Genomic DNA, 17086 nt, shown 5'->3' on the forward strand with positions numbered 1-17086 from the left:
AAATTGGTTTCCAATTTAATATTGGGTGCCATATTCAGTGTTCCAAATGATAACACTTTGCATCAAGATGATGGTTCAGAGATACTGAAGATAATACACATTCTGGCACAATTCCTATTGTATTAATGTGAAAAATGTCATCTGTTTTGATTTTTCATATTACTGGACTGAGCCAAATATCTGTATTTTCCTTTAAATCTTGTTCTATCAAGTTGACTTACAGACTAAAATATACTCTTTTTTTTAGAAAAAGCTATAAGCACTACTAATACAGATGTAAAATGACTGGCTACTAATATATTACCACATACTTATTTAAGGAAGAATACACACAAAGTTACAAAACTGTTTTGACTATGTGAATGTGTTCTATTTACCTGATAGCTGCTACCTTGCCAAAACTTCTTCATCTCCTTGCGTCTCCAGGCAACAAGTGAGCTGGTAATGAGTGTACATGGTACCAAATAGAGAAGGGCTGGTTGTCCCATCTTCATCAGTGCCAGAACAACAAAAGTCAACACCATGCCAACAGCATAAGCTATTAAAAAAAATTCAGGACAGCTACTGAATAGTATACAGCATTACATCACTCAATGTATTACAGATATCCCATGAGTCTTGTGGATAAGGGAGAAGCGGTGGATGTGGTATACCTAGACTTTAGTAAGGCATTTGATACAGTCTTGCATGATGTTATTATCGATAAACTAGGCAAATACAATTTAGATGGGGCTACTACAAGGTGGGTGCATAACTGGCTGGATAACCGTACTCAGAGAGTAGTTATTAATGGTTCCCAATCCTGCTGGAAAGATATAACAAGTGGGGTTCCACAGGGGTCTGTTTTGGGACCGGTTCTGTTCAATATCTTCATCAACGACCTAGATGTTGGCATAGAAAGTACGCTTATTAAGTTTGCAGATGATACCAAACTGGGAGGGATTGCAACTGCTTTGGAGGACAGGATCATAATTCAAAATGATCTGGACAAATTGGAGAAATGGTCTGAGGTAAACAGGATTAAGTTTAATAGAGACAAATGCAAAGTGTTCCACTTAGGAAGGAACAACCAGTTTCACACATACAGAATGGGAAAAGAGTGTCTAGGAAGGAGTACGGCAGAAAGGGATCTAGGGGTTATAGTGGACCACAAGCTAAATATGAGTCAACAGTGTGATGCTGTTGCAAAAAAAGCAAACGTGATTCTGGGATGCATTAACAGGTGTGTTGTGAGCAAGACACGAGAAGTCATTCTTCCGCTCTACTCTGCGCTGGTTAGGCCTCAACTGGAGTATTGTGTCCAGTTCTGGGCACCGCATTTCAAGAAAGACATGGAGAAATTGGAGAGGGTCCAGAGAAGAGCAACAAGAATGATTAAAGGTCTTGAGAACATGACCTACGAAGGAAGGCTGAAAGAATTGGGTTTGTTTAGTTTGGAAAAGAGAAGACTGAGAGGGGACATGATAGCAGTTTTCAGGTATCTAAAAGGGTGTCATCAGGAGGAGGGAGAAAACTTGTTCACCTTAGCCTCTAATGATAGAACAAGAAGCAATGGGCTTAAACTGCAGCAAGGGAGATTTAGGTTGGACATTAAGAAAAAGTTCCTAACTGTCAGGGTGGTTAAACACTGGAATAAATTGCCTAGGGAGGTTGTGGAATCTCCATCTCTGGAGATATTTAAGAGTAGGTTAGATAAATGTCTATCAGGGATGGTCTAGACAGTATTTGGTCCTGCCATGAGGGCAGGGGACTGGACTCGATGACCTCTCGAGGTCCCTTCCAGTCCTAGAGAGTCTATGAATCTATAATACTATAGCTATTACAGTATTTTCCATTTGATTATGTAAATAAGCAAAAATAGTAATTTCAGTGCGCTTTAAATATTGATGTTTTCAAGAGTACTGATTTCTAGAACGAAGCAACTCAGATACAGACAAGTAAAACTGTAGAGATTAATTATACAAAAGTGAATACTGTCAATATTTTAAAGAAAATGATCTAGTAATCTCACAAAAGCAGCTTGCAGAAAAATACACTTTGCCAAAATACTGTATTAAAATTATTTACCTATGGTGCAGGAAACATAATATATAGAAGAGGATCTTGTCTGAATATCAAATCTTCGACAATAGGCAACCAGGAGACCTAAAGAGAGCATATGGAGAAAGTATTTATTGGAAGAAGTTTAAGTTGCCATAACATGAATTTACATTCATGCTTCCCATTATAGCAACAATATGGAAGAAAACAGTTAACTATAAAATTGTAAGTTAAATACTGTGGACAGCTAGAACACAATTAGTTTTATTTAAGAAACCTTAGGCCAGGTCTATACTTAAAAACTGACATCAACATAGCTACTGTGCTCAGGGGTGTGAAAAATCCACACCTGACTCCCGTAGCTATGCCGACCTAACCCCAGAGCAGACACAGTTAGTTCCACAGAACAATGCTTCTGTTGACCTAGCTACTGTCGCTCAGAAAACCCCCTTCCTTCATTGTACTCTGCATCAACTGTACAGAATCACAGTGGCATGGCTATGATACTATAGCTATGCTGCTATAGCGCCCACAGTGTAGACATGACTCTAAAGTCAATATCCCCATTTAAATGAGCTAATGTGTTTTGCAATTAAATATAAACGACAGAGCTGCACTACACAGTGGTAACAAGCACCCAATACTTTGCACGTATGCAGTGCCTTCCATCAAAGACTCTCAACACACTTTAATTAAATTTTGCCTCAGTACAGTAGAGAAAAATTAACACTCATATTTTAAAGATGAGAAAGTCAGACAGAGGTTAAGTGATTTGCCCAAGGTCTCAAAGAAAGTCTATGGCGGAGCCAGGTGCAGCACTCAGGTTTTCACAAGACAAGCCTTCTAATCTTTTGTAAAGTGCGGTGAGATCTACTGATGAAGAAAGCTAATTATTATTATGATGTTGATTAAAAGGCAAATATATTTTCTCCTTCTATAAACACTGTAGAAATAATTTGGTTATGTAGTATACAAAATCCTCATTTTAAAAGAGCAATGTATTGTACCATACATCATATAATTAGAGATTAAGTGATGATAATCCTTTGCTATGTTACATTTCCTGTAAAAACCAGCTTGATTTAAGATCACTGATCCTGATTATTATTATTATATTAATGGCACTATATTCTACAAATACAAGTGCCATGAAAATAAATTTATATAAAAGCAGATCGTATTTTAAGATTTGTAAAACAAATTGTACTTAGACTACAGACTATTATAAAAATACAGATTGTTTTACAATGCATTTATATAGATCAAAAGCTAGAAATCAGTATTTAACTCTGGAGTAGGCCTGAAATATAGAAAATCCACTTTGAGAATCAGATTATTATGAAAAAGGTTCACAGATAATTTTGTTTATAGTTGACAAAAACATTTCTTTACCTGGTACAATGATGTCTCCAAAACCCAGTAGTGAAAACGGCATTCCACATATCGTTAGTGCAGAGTATTCAAGTCTAGGTACCCTAATAACGACTGGTAACTGTAAAACAATATTTTTAAATCCCACATAAATTCAATCTAAATCACAATTTTTTTGAAGAAATATTAAAATGATATTAGAACTACTTATTCATCTAGTTTCTGAAAAACATCAAATTAGGAAGAACCTGAATTAAGAAAACAGGAACCAACAAACAATGTTTAAAATGTGATTTTAAGATTTAGGAGTAGAAAAAAATGGATTTTCAATTTTACAGATCATATATGTGAAAAAAATTAAGAACAATGTAATCACAAGCAATGGGAATATTAGATATGCATTGTTATCCTGACTATAAGCTATTGACCAACAATGATATCCAGGCCCTGAAGAGGAAAATTTTGACAGTCAGGTTTTCCCCAAAAGAATAGCCTTTTCAGAGGATGCAATTTAAAGTCCAGTGAACATATCTGAAATACAATCCTTACTTTCTCATGGGGAGCTGAGCGTTCAGCAGGGCCTTCCACCAAGTTTCCATCATTCTAGGATCAAACCCAAGTCAACAGGTATTTAATACTTTAACAAAAGTAGCAAAAGCTGGCTATATTTTGTGAGAAAATTATACCTAAAAGCTACTTGAATTTACTGACTTTCCATAGCTAATTCAGTTAGTGTTATATCCTGCACATATGTATCCATATTGCATTCATGATACAGAAAAAGACTATTCATACCTTTTCACTGTTACCAAAAGGACCAGCTGCAACTTCAACCATTATACTTTCCCCATTCTGAAATTTAAGGTTATTTTTCAAATTAGTGATTTAACACTTATTTAAGTATACAGTGTAACACTTCAATATTACACATAGAATTGCTGCTTGCACCTCAATGTCCTATAATCCTCTTAATGTACTACTGTATGCAGGATTATTTTGTCCAGGACATCATCCAGCAAACCCATTCAAAATGGAATGCACTGATCCAAAACAGAAGTTGTTCAAATTCCAGCGAAGTGCAGAGATTAATGAAATAAAGATTTATGCTTTTGTTTTGTATTAAAACAATCAGACCTAAACTGGCTACTATAGTTTGTTTTCTAATAAAAGCAGCTAAAGTTGTTATTTAGCTGAAGAACGTGTCAGCAATCTACTCCTCTGCCATTGTAGACTTGTTCTTTTTACTTTGAAATGTGGGCACTTGCAAGTAATTTGTGCAACAGCATGTGAAAGAATCAGCATTCTACAAAGCACCAAAACCTCAACTGATACATAAGGGTCTTAAAGCAAAAGATGGGGTACAGTAATAAAAGTCAGAATATAGACAGGGTGCAGTAATAAAACTGAGAATTTGAAAACCAGCAGGTTGCTGTATGCCTTTGACAGCATTTATTAGAATGTCAACTAGAGCAGGTAAAAACAGAGCAGGTTTTTGGGGGTTGTAGCACAAAACAGATATACAATCCCATTTTTGAAGGAGTAACGACCATCCTGAGGCTAGTTCCCTTCCCCCCTCCCCACAGCCATTATATCAGTGCTCCTTTCCTCTATTTCTACTATAATCCCTTTGGATGTATCTTCTACTACTACTACTACTAATCCCCACCCCCTAGGCTGCATTTAGCTTGGATCCACCTTATTTTCGCTACATCGTTTCCCCTTTGTTTTGAAGTTTAAATTAATGAGACAAACATTCCTGTGCAACCCTTCATTAAGATGTTGGTAGACTGAGAAACGTAGGAGAAATTACTTCATAGACAAACTCTTGGGAGTAACAGACTTTGAGTGTCTAGAATGGTAGCCATGTCTGGACAATATTTAAATGCATAAAATTCAGTGCACAAAATATAAAATGCACCAGCAGGCTTCCATACCACAAATCTTTATCAAAAGTGTGGACCTACCTTGGTGATAAATGGAGTTATGAAGACGAAAAATACATCGTACAAAAGGAGGAGACCTAGAAGTATCACACATGACTGGCAAACAGAGAAGGAAACATTAAACACAAGTTTTCAAAGACTGCATGATAATTATCATTAATACATCAATACTTCGTAAATGCCTATAGGTTACCTTTAACATTCTCTTATAACATTTATGTAAACACTTTCTATTGGTAGTTTTAGTTTATGATTTATAAAAAGAACATTCTGTTGAGTCCATTTGCTACTTTTCCTTTTTTCCAAAAAAACAACAAACATTCTTTTTCATTCTTTAATTTACCTCCGGTTACTAGTATTTCTATGTGCGTATTAACATGCTTTATTTAGGTAAACTGTTTACTGTACCTTAAAGTTGGGCATTTTCAGTGTTTTAATAAAGTTTAGGCAGAAAGCAACTCCCAAGATATCTTGTAAAATCCAAGCCCACCTACAAATAAAAAATGAATGTTCTTTATATTTTATTTTTCTATATTTTCAGAGTACTGTAGGTTTGTTTGGTCTTGTTGGAAGAAAAACCAAATTCTATAATCTTACAGCAAGATATTATAACAATGACAGGAGTCTAGTTTTTATACTTACTTATTGATGTTCATTAATGGAACACTGTCTTAACTTATAAAAGTCACACTTCTAACTAAGTCTTTTACCTGCTATTATAACAGGTAATACTTAAGACTAATGGAAAAAGGAGCAAAAATATTCAATTTTGTATATAGTCAGTTTCTTATTTGCCATGTATAAGCAATTAGGCTTCATTCCTGCAACTTCTTGGAAATGGGTAGGCTGCTGTGCCCATGCTGAGCTTCAGTGGAAATCTGCACGGCTGCAGCAGTCAACTCACTCAAAAGAAGTTTCAGGATTGGAATCTTAGGAAGTTTCCCCAATTGTGTAAGGGGAGAAGAAAGTTTTTTAAAAATGGGAAAATATGATTGTAAGTCCCACAAAAATGGCCAGGGGGAACTCGGGTGCTAGTGCAGTACCCGAAACTACTTTGAACTTATTTTAAGAGTAGATTTCAAGTTCACGGTGTCCATTTAAGGGCCTTAAATCACTGCAATGCCAGGAAGGTGAAGATCTATTTCCTTACTCATACTAAAATTAACTCAGGAATTCCTCATTTCCTTCCTCAATTGAGCCAATGAGAAAGCACTAATAGGTAGAATTTGTCTTTATAAACTGCAGCACTGGGCTTATGTGTAAACAATCCACTCTGCAATATGAAGATTATTTTCAGTAAGTTAGCTGTTAGGAAGCAATGTTAATGAAAACATGGAGACTTATTTCAAGATGGCCCATTTACACATGAGCAACCTCCTCTGACAGAATTGTCAGACTCCCCTGACCAGCATACTGTAGAGTGTATCAACTGCAAAGATGAACTGGATGGGAAGATACTGATGAAATAGCTGCCACCGCCCCTCACCCACACACACTCTCCTTTCTCAAAAAAAACAACTCAGCCACATATACTAGTAGAGCTATACTTTGTGCCAACCTGTGGTATACCAGCTCCTTTAGCTTTGCTTCTTTGAAGCTAATATTAGCCTTATAGGTTGTTCTGCACAAGGCTTCAAGTCATCAGGGTCAAGAGACTTGTTTTTAGTCGAGGACGGTAGTAGAAGACCTGTTCGCTTAGTAGTCTTTTCCAAAAAAGTAAAATGTTCCTGTTTCTGTATCCTTCTTTCTTCTCCTTCTTTCAGTATTTATTCTTCCGTAGTAAGAAGGAATTATGATTCCCCCTCACCACTATGAATGTCTTTATTTAGTAACTACAAATAACTATATAAACATGAATTGTATAGGTTTGTTTTAACGTTACCAGTTCTTTTCATTCATCTGTTTAAGTTTAGTAAAGTTTTATATACTTTTAAAAAAATTAACAACAACAAAAACTTAGAAAATCCTGCAGCACAGTGTCCTTTCTATATGGATAGGTGATTTATACATTTGAGTTATTGTCATGACACCTTTCAAAATTTTCTCCAAAATCACCACATACCTATCTTCATTTCGAAACACGGCCCAAACAACAGCTGTTGCTATGCAGAATCCAGCAAGAAAAATAAGTCTCACTTCAATACTTTTGTTGCAACATGAAATCCTACAAAATGAAATGGTTAAATTAATTTATCTTAAATACAAAAAAGGCCTACAATATAACACAACAAACAAAATATACAGTTAAATTCAACAGAGGTGCTCACAAGGCACTCTCTCTCTGAGGAGTCCTTCATTTTGAAACTCACTCTGCCCACTTGCTCCACCAGAGTCCAGATTTATTAACTTTGTAATCACACTGCAAAGCTCTCAACAGCCCAAGAGAAAAGCAAAGGCAAGGGTACCTATGGGCAATCCTTTGCTTGTTTTGCATTTCAGATTTATGGGATAGGCATCCAAAACACAGCTTGGAAGACTTTCAGTATATTATAGAAACTTGGAGAAATAAAAAAATATTTAACAGAACAGTGCAAATGAAGGACTGTTATGGCTTGAAATGTGCATGGAACATTTTTAAGAGGTTAAAGAGAGAAAATTATAATTAAATGTAGTGTAAATGAGACTGGTGGAATAGGAAGAGTATGCAATCAGACAGATTCATTTACATGCCACACATGCAGTTCCATGCTCACCACTAATTCCACAGCATGTCTGAAAACAGATGAGTCCATATGACCATAACACACTGCTTGAAAAATACATCTCAGATATTACAGTTTAAACCCACCACTGCTGCCAAGAAAGCATAGGTGTGTTTGTTCAGCCATGGGTTTTCAGGATCCCAGATTTCTTTATGCTAGTATTCCTTGCTGATACAGTAGTCCTAATGAAGTAAGTAAGGACTACTCAGGAACCATTACTTTAAAGTTTTGCATTTTTTAAGTTTTATTAAAGAGCCCCATCTCGCCCCCAGGCACCCTTATTTTGTGTTACAAATCTAAAATATTGAATACAGTACATAAGCAGCTGCAAGCTTAAATTAATTTCCTCCCAGCAGTTTTACTAGCTACAGAAAAATATCCAAAACAAATAACCATAACAAGGTAAAGAGATGTACAATACCTGCATTGCCCAAATGATATTTTTCTAATTAGTGCAGAAAGACAGTTGTACAGGCTCATTGCAGATGCCAAACAGAAAACTGATATTATTACATACACTAGAAGGAAGAAAAATGAAAATAAATAAGTGACAAAATGTCTGCAACACAAAGATGCTCTGGCAGGAAGGAGCCAAGAGCTAGGAAATACCTGTGACGACAGTAACAGAATAGTGGCATTACTCATGCCTCTTTAAATCAAGATTGTATCAATAGGTTTTCAATAAAACAAATACTGAAACTTCAAAGGTCTGTAACATGCTGTAAAAATTCCCATCAACTAGAGACTTGAATTGTAATGTTTTAAACATCACTTTTAAAGGAAAGAAAGTTCATGCTCACATGTGGTTTTCTTTGCACCAATGCCACTAAGAAACAGAACAATCCCATCCTTGGGCTACCAGAGCCTAGATTTGTAAACCTTGTGTGCACACTCCAGGACTCAACTTTTCTTGCAGGCATTGTGGAGCACCCACAGAAAAAACACAGTGGGTGCTCAGCAACCACCAGCAGGTCCTGCCAATCAGCTCCTCTCCCTCACCCACAGCACCTCCCACCTGCTGCTGATCAGGTGTTCAGCAGCAGGCAGGAGGCAGTGGAAGGGGAGGGCGGGGCACACTCAGGGGAGAGGGCGGAATGGGGAGAAGCAGGGCAGGAAGATGCAGGGCAGGGTGGGGCCTTGGGGGAAGGGGTAGAATGTGGGTGGAGCCAGGGACAGAGCAGGGCTAGAGCACCCCACAGGAAATCAGAAAGTCAGCGCCTCTGGAGCTGAGGACTGAAAGTTATTCAGGTGGGTTCTTATGAGATAGTTAAATAGAGGATCTTTAATTTCCTAGGTGTGTCTCACTTGGAAAAAACTGATGAACTAGAGTATCGTACTAAAAATTGTGTGTTATTAATTCTGCATTTCAAATTTTGAGAAGTCCCTAGAGTTTTGGAGAGGCAAAAGAAAAATAGAAAAAGAAAATAAGACATCATAATTATTTGTAGTTACACTGTGTTTCCCAGTCAGTCTTATCCTACCAAATGAAGGATTCATGCCTTTTGCCATGGAAGTTAGTGGTGAAACTACTTACTTCAATAGGAGCAGCTAAGAAAGTCGGACTTTGATAGAAATGGATACTATAGTTGGATTAAACACTAAAGGACCTATTATGCTCTACCAAGCCTGTGCCCCTCTGAGCCCCTCAATGCCCACTGGCAGAGGGCCCACTATATTGTAACTCATAACAAGCCTGACACACTCACTATCCCCAACATACTGCCATCCTAATGTTTCCAAAAGGTATCTTGTAAGATATTGTATGTAAACTGGTGATGTACTGGTCAGGAATTTCACTGCATGACGTATGTATGGGTTGTGTATAAAGAATTATGTATGCATACTGGAAATATGTTCTTAAAACATATTTGAGAGGCAGTGCATAAAACAAGCCTGCTCTGGACAAAGGAATGGGGATTTACCTGTCTGATCAGCAGAGGACACTGAAAGTACATGTACATATAACAAACAAAGCAATCAAGTTAAGCAGAAAACAGCTAACTGAGCACACTGTGGGACAAAGACAATGGACTTTGAGGAAATACAAGGAGAGCAAAAAGACCTTTTAGTTTTCCATCACTTAGGGAACAAAGGGGACAGCATCCTATGATTCTGTGAAAATTGGATCCTCGGCCTGGGAAGCTAGAGATGCTGGTAACCTGATGCAAGTGAGAAAACTGCATAGGCAAAGATTGTAACTTGCTAAAAATTTAATTTTAGTCACTAGAAAGCATGGTTTTTGTTTTGTTTGTAACCATACCTGTCTCTTTTACTCTTGCTTAGTATCGCTTAAATCTCTGTTCTTTATGACTCAACTTATTCTTAGTTTTACATAAACTATAAACCTCAGTGCTGTTGTACTGAAGAAAGTGTGAATTTTCAGGTAAGCTAACAGACGGATTTGTGCCCTGTCTCTTTGGAGGCAGCAAATTTAATAATTTCTGAGAGGGAGATGTCTCTAGGCAACTTGGGGTTCACTGATTGTTACCTGCAAGGCAATGTTTAGCCTGGCAGAATCTCAAGGAATCTGCTGGCAAGGCAGAAAGCCTGGAGTGTCGGGGAGCTGACGAGAGTTTAGCACAACTCTCACTTGCTGAGGCAGAGGGTTAACACAGTGGCTTCCACTTCTGGGTGTCCTGAGCAGAGCATCACAAAAACATCAGTGTGTAGAAGAAGGATTTAGGTTCCTCATGAGTCAGTTACATATAACCAGGCTTAATATGCATATGATTTTCCTCAAAAGATTATTTATCCCAAAATACACATTAATCTTTTAATTAAAATTTAATATATTTTTAGACAGTGTTGCATGAATATTATTTATTCAACCCTAAATGTGTGTTCTACTATGTACCTCAAAATAATTTCCTCTTATAGTACCATAAAAAAGATCAAATACCAAAAAACCCTTCTTCCATTTAGACATCTCTGGGCCTTAACCTACAAGAATCAATGCACCTGTGCAACTTTACACATGGGTGAAGTTACCCGGGTGAATAACTGCTTGCCAATAGGTTCCATGGTTGTAATAGAAACCATTAAAATTCAAGAAATATAAAGTTAAGGTGGACACTCCCTCAGTACACTATCTTATGTTTGTTTTTCCCTCCACACCCATCAGATAGTTAGAGTATTAGCATCTGATTTGAATTTCCTGATTTTTAAACCATTTAGGCCACAACATGAACCTGCTGAAGGAGTTCACTCCAACTATTGGAAGGATGTCAAATAAAACCCTCAAGAATGCCATCTAAATTCAGATATGTGGAAGGAATTTAGCAAACAGCCTAGAATAAAGACAGACCCAGAAGCAACCTACATTAGGTATTTTTATATAACAAAAACACTAAGGTAGCAAAGACATGCATTCAAAAGTTAGGAAGTGCCAGAATTATTATGGTTGCATAAGCAACCTTAATTCAGCCTCCTTGTAGATATGCATTATGATGCAGTCTTCAATAAACACAATTATACCATTTTTTTTTTCTACAGGACCCCGCCTCATTCAGCACACAGGATGGACACTGCTCTCTGAATGGATAGCTATTCAATACTTATTTTTATCCTTGCCATTTAATATATGATCCCATGTATTATTTACTGCACACCATCCAAACCCTACACAGACTTATTAGTTCCTTCATGGGTCTCTCTGTGAGGTAAGGTGGTACCATCCCCATTTTGCACATAGGGAACTGAGGCACAACCATCAACAGCCATTGCCCAGCAAGGGAGTTACAATTCAATGACTCACCTGCATAAGGCCACACCAGGGGAATTGCTCAGCTTTGCTTGGAGTCTCAGTAATGCCCACCAGACATACCTGGACTTGTGTTCTCCAAGCACATGGACTAAGGATATACAACAGAACACAAGGGCCAACTTCTTGGCCTTTCTCCTTCCCCCACCTACTCTGCAAGCAATAAGGACACTCAGAAACTGAAGACTCCAACAGAGGGGACTGGCCCAGGTTTCAAGAGTGAGATCTGTGTACTGTGAACTGCAATATCTAGTGAGGTGAGAAAAACTGATTAATCTAGATGTTACCCAGTCTAATAGGGTTGAGAGTTTAGACTGCCTGCTTATATTTTTTTTTCTTTTGGTATCAAACTCTGAATTTTTCCCTATCACTTATAATCACTTAATCTATCTTTTGTTGTCAATAAATTTAACTTTATCTTCACCAGTGAGTTTGGCTGAAATGTTTGCTAAGGGTGTTTGCTCAGGTTTACAAAGGCTGGTGTATATCCACTTTCAATCGATGAAGTGGTGAACCAATAAATAAATTTGCACTGCTAGTCTTGAGCAGTGCAAGATGGTACATTCCTGAGGTACCAAGCTGGGAGGATTTGGCTGGTGCCTTTCTCTGTGTGATTCAAGAGTGGCTCTGAGAGCATTCATGCAATCTAGCTGGGTTTGGGATCCACATGTGGTTGTGCTGAGTAATAATAGCACCTGGAGGGGTTTGCTGCTCATTACTAGCAAAGCATTGTCCCCATGCTGGAGAGTTAAGGGAGCACAGCGGTCCCACAGTCCCAGGCTGAACTCCAGAGATCCCATCACACCTAGGACCTAATTTTTCCAAGTCCTTTGCATTTACAGTACTTAGTGTGTTCAGAAAAGAACTCCCATGGACTTCTGTTGCAGTTGTGAATACTTAGTACTTATGCAAATCAGATCCCAGGAGTCTCAAGTTGGCAACCCAGAAAATGAGGAACACACAGTGGCCACCTATAGAATTTTTGGGGAAGACATTTCCCCAGCCCAGGAAGGATTAACGCCATACCCAGAGTCTGTTCAGGCCCTTTCTTCAGGACACCATTTATTGGGTGCACTGATGATCTCCAGAAAACCACAAAATAAACCAATTCAACATAAATCCATCGGCTAATTTTCCCCTGACAAAGGGACTTTTTGCCAGATCATCTCTGCTCCTGGCAACTCTTCCTATAGGCCTGGGTAGTCCCCCTGCTCTAGGGCCTGACATAGGAGCCAATCTCCTTCCTGTAGCTCCTCCAGCCTTTATAGCAATCAGGTGCTCATCGGGCAATCACCTAATCCCTTCCCAGCTGGGTCTGATAAAGTCTTTCTACCAGGTCCTGATGCGGTTCAAGGGGCTCTCCCTAAGAACAGAGCTGGCTGGCCTCAGGTTCCTGGCTGTAAAAGGGATAGACCACTCAGTTACACTCAACTTCACACAGAACTCTGTGGCAGAGGCAAGAATAAAATCAAGTTCTCCAGGGCAGCATTCAACTGCCTTAATCACCAGACCATCCTTTCTCTTCCTGCTATCCCCTGCCTTAATCACCACACCCCTTCCAACTTCTGTAACAAATGAGGCAGGGATCCTGCAGACACCAGTTTCATTCATTACACAACCCACCAAATGAGGCAGGGAAAAAAATAGTACGTGATTACGCAAAAGTTTCCTTGGGACTGAATCATCTGGAAGATAATTATGTCATCAGTAGCATGTCCAACTCTGTCTAATTACACCAGGTTTACTTAGGCCATTAGGCCCTACCACAAGGAGTCTGATGAAACTACAAATCCAAAGCGAGTTTAGATACAACTCATTAATGTAGGTAAGCAGTTACTCTAAGTATTCAGCTACCATATTCCCTCTACAAGGATGAACAAGGGATATCGTATACTCCGCTACTTTTTTTTTTTTTTTTTACCATCAAGGCAAGGGATTGTCTCTCATATATACTTTATCCAGAATAACTATTGCCTTGGCAACCTCAATGGAGAAACAAATTGGCAGGTGGGGGGGGAGACAGAGAGAGAGAGAGGTTGCCCCCTCTCCATTCCCCCGCCCCTTTAAAAAAAAAAAAACAACTCACCTTACTCTGCTCCGTCAATAAATTGAGGGGGCAGTTATTTAAAAAGAAAAAAAAAAGTTAGCTGAACTTTGACTCTGACTCAAATAAAACTAAATTCCATAAAAATGTTAACAATGGCATTTAAAGGAGAAAATATATTTAAATATGAAATCAAATGAGATTATATATTAATTCTTACCTAGCCATTTGTAGAAGAAATAAAGTAAGAGTAGCATGGCACAACAGATTACCACAAATATGATAACCGTTAGAGGGGTGAAAGTAACGTTTTCCTCTTTCTTTCTTCTTGTTTCTCTGTCTTCAGGGCTTGTCACTGCCTTTAAATCCTCACTGTATAGACAAAAAATATTTCAGTTATAGACACTGAACATGGACTTAAAAACGAAGTGCTTACCTTGCGCCCAATTTTTGTTGTATTAAGATTTAAGTAGTCACTGGTGGCTCAATTTAGCAAGGTAATTAACCACATGCCTAACTTTAAGCATGTGCATAGAGCCACTGACTTCAAAAGCTAGGCATACACTGAACTAACTTGCTGAAGCTAGTTTTGTTTTGTAAAATAACTCACATAGCTGTAAGGGCAGATCAGGCAGAACATTAAGATTTGATAGCTTAAAGGAAAAAAACTTGAGTATTTATTCTGATCTTTCATAATACTATTACTGCAGAAAAATATGAAGTTGGAAGAAAATGGTATGCCAAATTCCCATCATATCCTTTGAAATTCTCCCCCAAGACTTTCCTTTTCTATAGGTCCGTGCTGTTGTTCCACAATAGGTCATGATGAAATATTTAATTCCTTCTATTAATCTCTGTTTTTGAGAAGAGGGAGGGTCAAACTTTAAAGAAAACATTCCAACAAAAATGTCCAAGTTAGCTCTAAAAGAACAGTCTTAAATGGAAGGAACCTCTCACGCCTTCTTTTTTAGGAGCCACTAGTCCAAAATCTGCTACCATCTGCATTAGAATAAAACCAGAGTAACAGCTAGTTTACCCTTGAAATACTACAACAGCCCAGCTGCAGTTGTGCTGCTGTAGCGCTCAGTGTAGACACTACCTTTGCCAACAGGAAGGGTTCATCAGTCAATATACCACTGTCTACACAGGAACTCGGACTGGCTTAAAAATCCACACCCCCGAGCAACACAGCTAGGTCAATCCAATTTTCTAGTGATTTTAGTGGAGTTTTCCTGATTAAACCAGCAGTGAATTTAGCCTAAGAACTCAAAACCACTGAAAATATATCTGTCACTGACAGGCACAAGATCCGGTAAGTGTTTTGGAACTTGTTCCATCTCATTAAGTGTCTGCAACAACATTAGTGTCAGCAAAATCCAGTCAGCCAACCACCAGTTTTTCTGCCTCTACTGTCCATAATTAAACAGGGAGAGAAAGAGAAATAAAGCAGTGTCATTAAAAGTAACATTTCTTCAAGGTTAGAATACAAATGTGCTCCATATTTACACCTTACCACAAGAAATAATCACACAAACTGCTGAAGTGTTGCACCAAACAAAACAACTAAAACCCTTTAACCATACAGGCAAATTACGTCTCTCACGGTATGGGATGCTTGTGAAACTTTCCCTGTCAGACATCACACTCCCACAATCCCAAGGCCAATGTATTTACATATGCTGACATGCTGAAAAGGCAATAGTTATCTTACAAAATCAACAGGAAAAAGAATTTCCTAGATGTATTACATACTTCCTGTGAGGATTGGTTTTAAGTTAGTGGCTTACAAATCTTACAAGGACAGGTCGCCCCGCCACCTGGGGTGGGAAGCGGAGCGATGCAGTCCCAGCCGGCTCCACTTTCCTTGCCCCGGCCCCAGCCGTGTTGCTGCGGGGTAGTTGGGGAAAGGTCCCACACTCACCTGTGGCGGGAAGCGGAGAATGACTTCTCGTGTCTTGCTCACAACACACCTGTTAATGCATCCCAGAATCACGTTTGCTTTTTTTGCAACAGCATCACACTGTTGACTCATATTTAGCTTGTGGTCCACTATAACCCCTAGATCCCTTTCTGCCGTACTCCTTCCTAGACAGTCTCTTCCCATTCTGTATGTGTGAAACTGATTGTTCCTTCCTAAGTGGAGCACTTTGCATTTGTCTTTATTAAACTTCATCCTGTTTACCTCAGACCATTTCTCCAATTTGTCCAGATCATTTTGAATTATGACCCTATCCTCCAAAGCAGTTGCAATCCCTCCCAGTTTGGTATCATCTGCAAACTTAATAAGCGTACTTTCTATGCCAATATCTAAGTCGTTGTGAAGATATTGAACAGAGCCAGTTCCAAAACAGACCCCAGCGGAACCCCACTTGTTATACCTTTCCAGCAGGATTGGGAACCATTAAGAACTACTCTCTGAGTACGATAATCCAGCCAGTTATGAACCCACCGTATAGTAGCCCCATCTAAGTTGTATTTGCCTAGTTTATTGATAAGAATATCATGTGAGACCGTATCAAATGCCTTACTAAAGTCTAGGTATACCACATCCACTGCTTCTTCCTTACCCACAAGACTCGTTATCCTATCAAAGAAAGCTATCAGATTGGTTTGACATGATTTTTTCTTTACAAATCCATGCTGGTGTAGTAAGATGAGGCCCTGAAACAAACCCTTGTGTCAGAGGCCCAGTCTGAGGCCTGAAGCCTGAACCAAAAGTACTTCCAGGCATTGCTAAGCAAAAGCTGGGCTGTGAGCCAGAGGCAGGCCCCACTCACAGAAGCTGGCGAGAAGAGGGTTGCTAGAAGCAGGTGCATCCACACGTAAGTGCTAATAAGAGGAACTTGTGCCAAGATAACATCAGAACACTCCACAGAGATAACGAGGAACAGGCAGGTGCATCTTAAAGACAGGGACAAAAGGATAGCATGATGGATAGATCTGTTTGAAACAATATGATCAAAGGAGGAGACAGCACCCTAATGAGCCAAGGGGCTGTACTTAATATGTCAGTAGGGATGAGTAATCTGTCCTATAACTATAAAAGTAGGTCCCGGAGTGCACATCTTTGTCTAGCCTAAGGGGCAGTGGAAAGTCCCACCACTGACTGAGTCGGTCCATTGCCAGGGGGCACAAATTCATAGTATGTCTTGTAGAATGTACGGGAAACTATTACTGTGCTTCATTTGACAATAAACCTGGCTCAGGTTCCTTCGTACCTTACTAG

The 17086-nt window shown here is 38.8% G+C and overlaps 1 protein-coding gene across 4 annotated transcripts in view; it reads right to left on the reverse strand.

The window, feature by feature from the left end:
* The window catches only part of SPPL2A (signal peptide peptidase like 2A), a 51080-nt gene that overhangs the window by 13641 nt on the left and 20353 nt on the right, over positions 1 to 17086 (reverse strand). For 2 of the 4 annotated variants that reach the window (XM_039492240.1, XM_039492239.1), the window contains exons 6-15: positions 14081 to 14232; positions 8478 to 8574; positions 7417 to 7518; positions 5763 to 5844; positions 5376 to 5450; positions 4207 to 4263; positions 3961 to 4014; positions 3433 to 3532; positions 2068 to 2145; positions 378 to 538 (exon numbers count right to left, since the gene is read on the reverse strand). In XM_039492240.1, coding sequence (XP_039348174.1) covers positions 378 to 538; positions 2068 to 2145; positions 3433 to 3532; positions 3961 to 4014; positions 4207 to 4263; positions 5376 to 5450; positions 5763 to 5844; positions 7417 to 7518; positions 8478 to 8574; positions 14081 to 14232 — 958 coding nt within the window. The remainder of the gene's footprint in view (positions 1 to 377; positions 539 to 2067; positions 2146 to 3432; positions 3533 to 3960; positions 4015 to 4206; positions 4264 to 5375; positions 5451 to 5762; positions 5845 to 7416; positions 7519 to 8477; positions 8575 to 14080; positions 14233 to 17086) is intronic. The other 2 variants (XM_039492242.1, XM_039492241.1) reach the window with 1 other exon arrangement.

Source organism: Mauremys reevesii, linkage group 10 (assembly GCF_016161935.1).
Source record: "Mauremys reevesii isolate NIE-2019 linkage group 10, ASM1616193v1, whole genome shotgun sequence".
Taxonomy (NCBI): domain Eukaryota; kingdom Metazoa; phylum Chordata; order Testudines; family Geoemydidae; genus Mauremys; species Mauremys reevesii.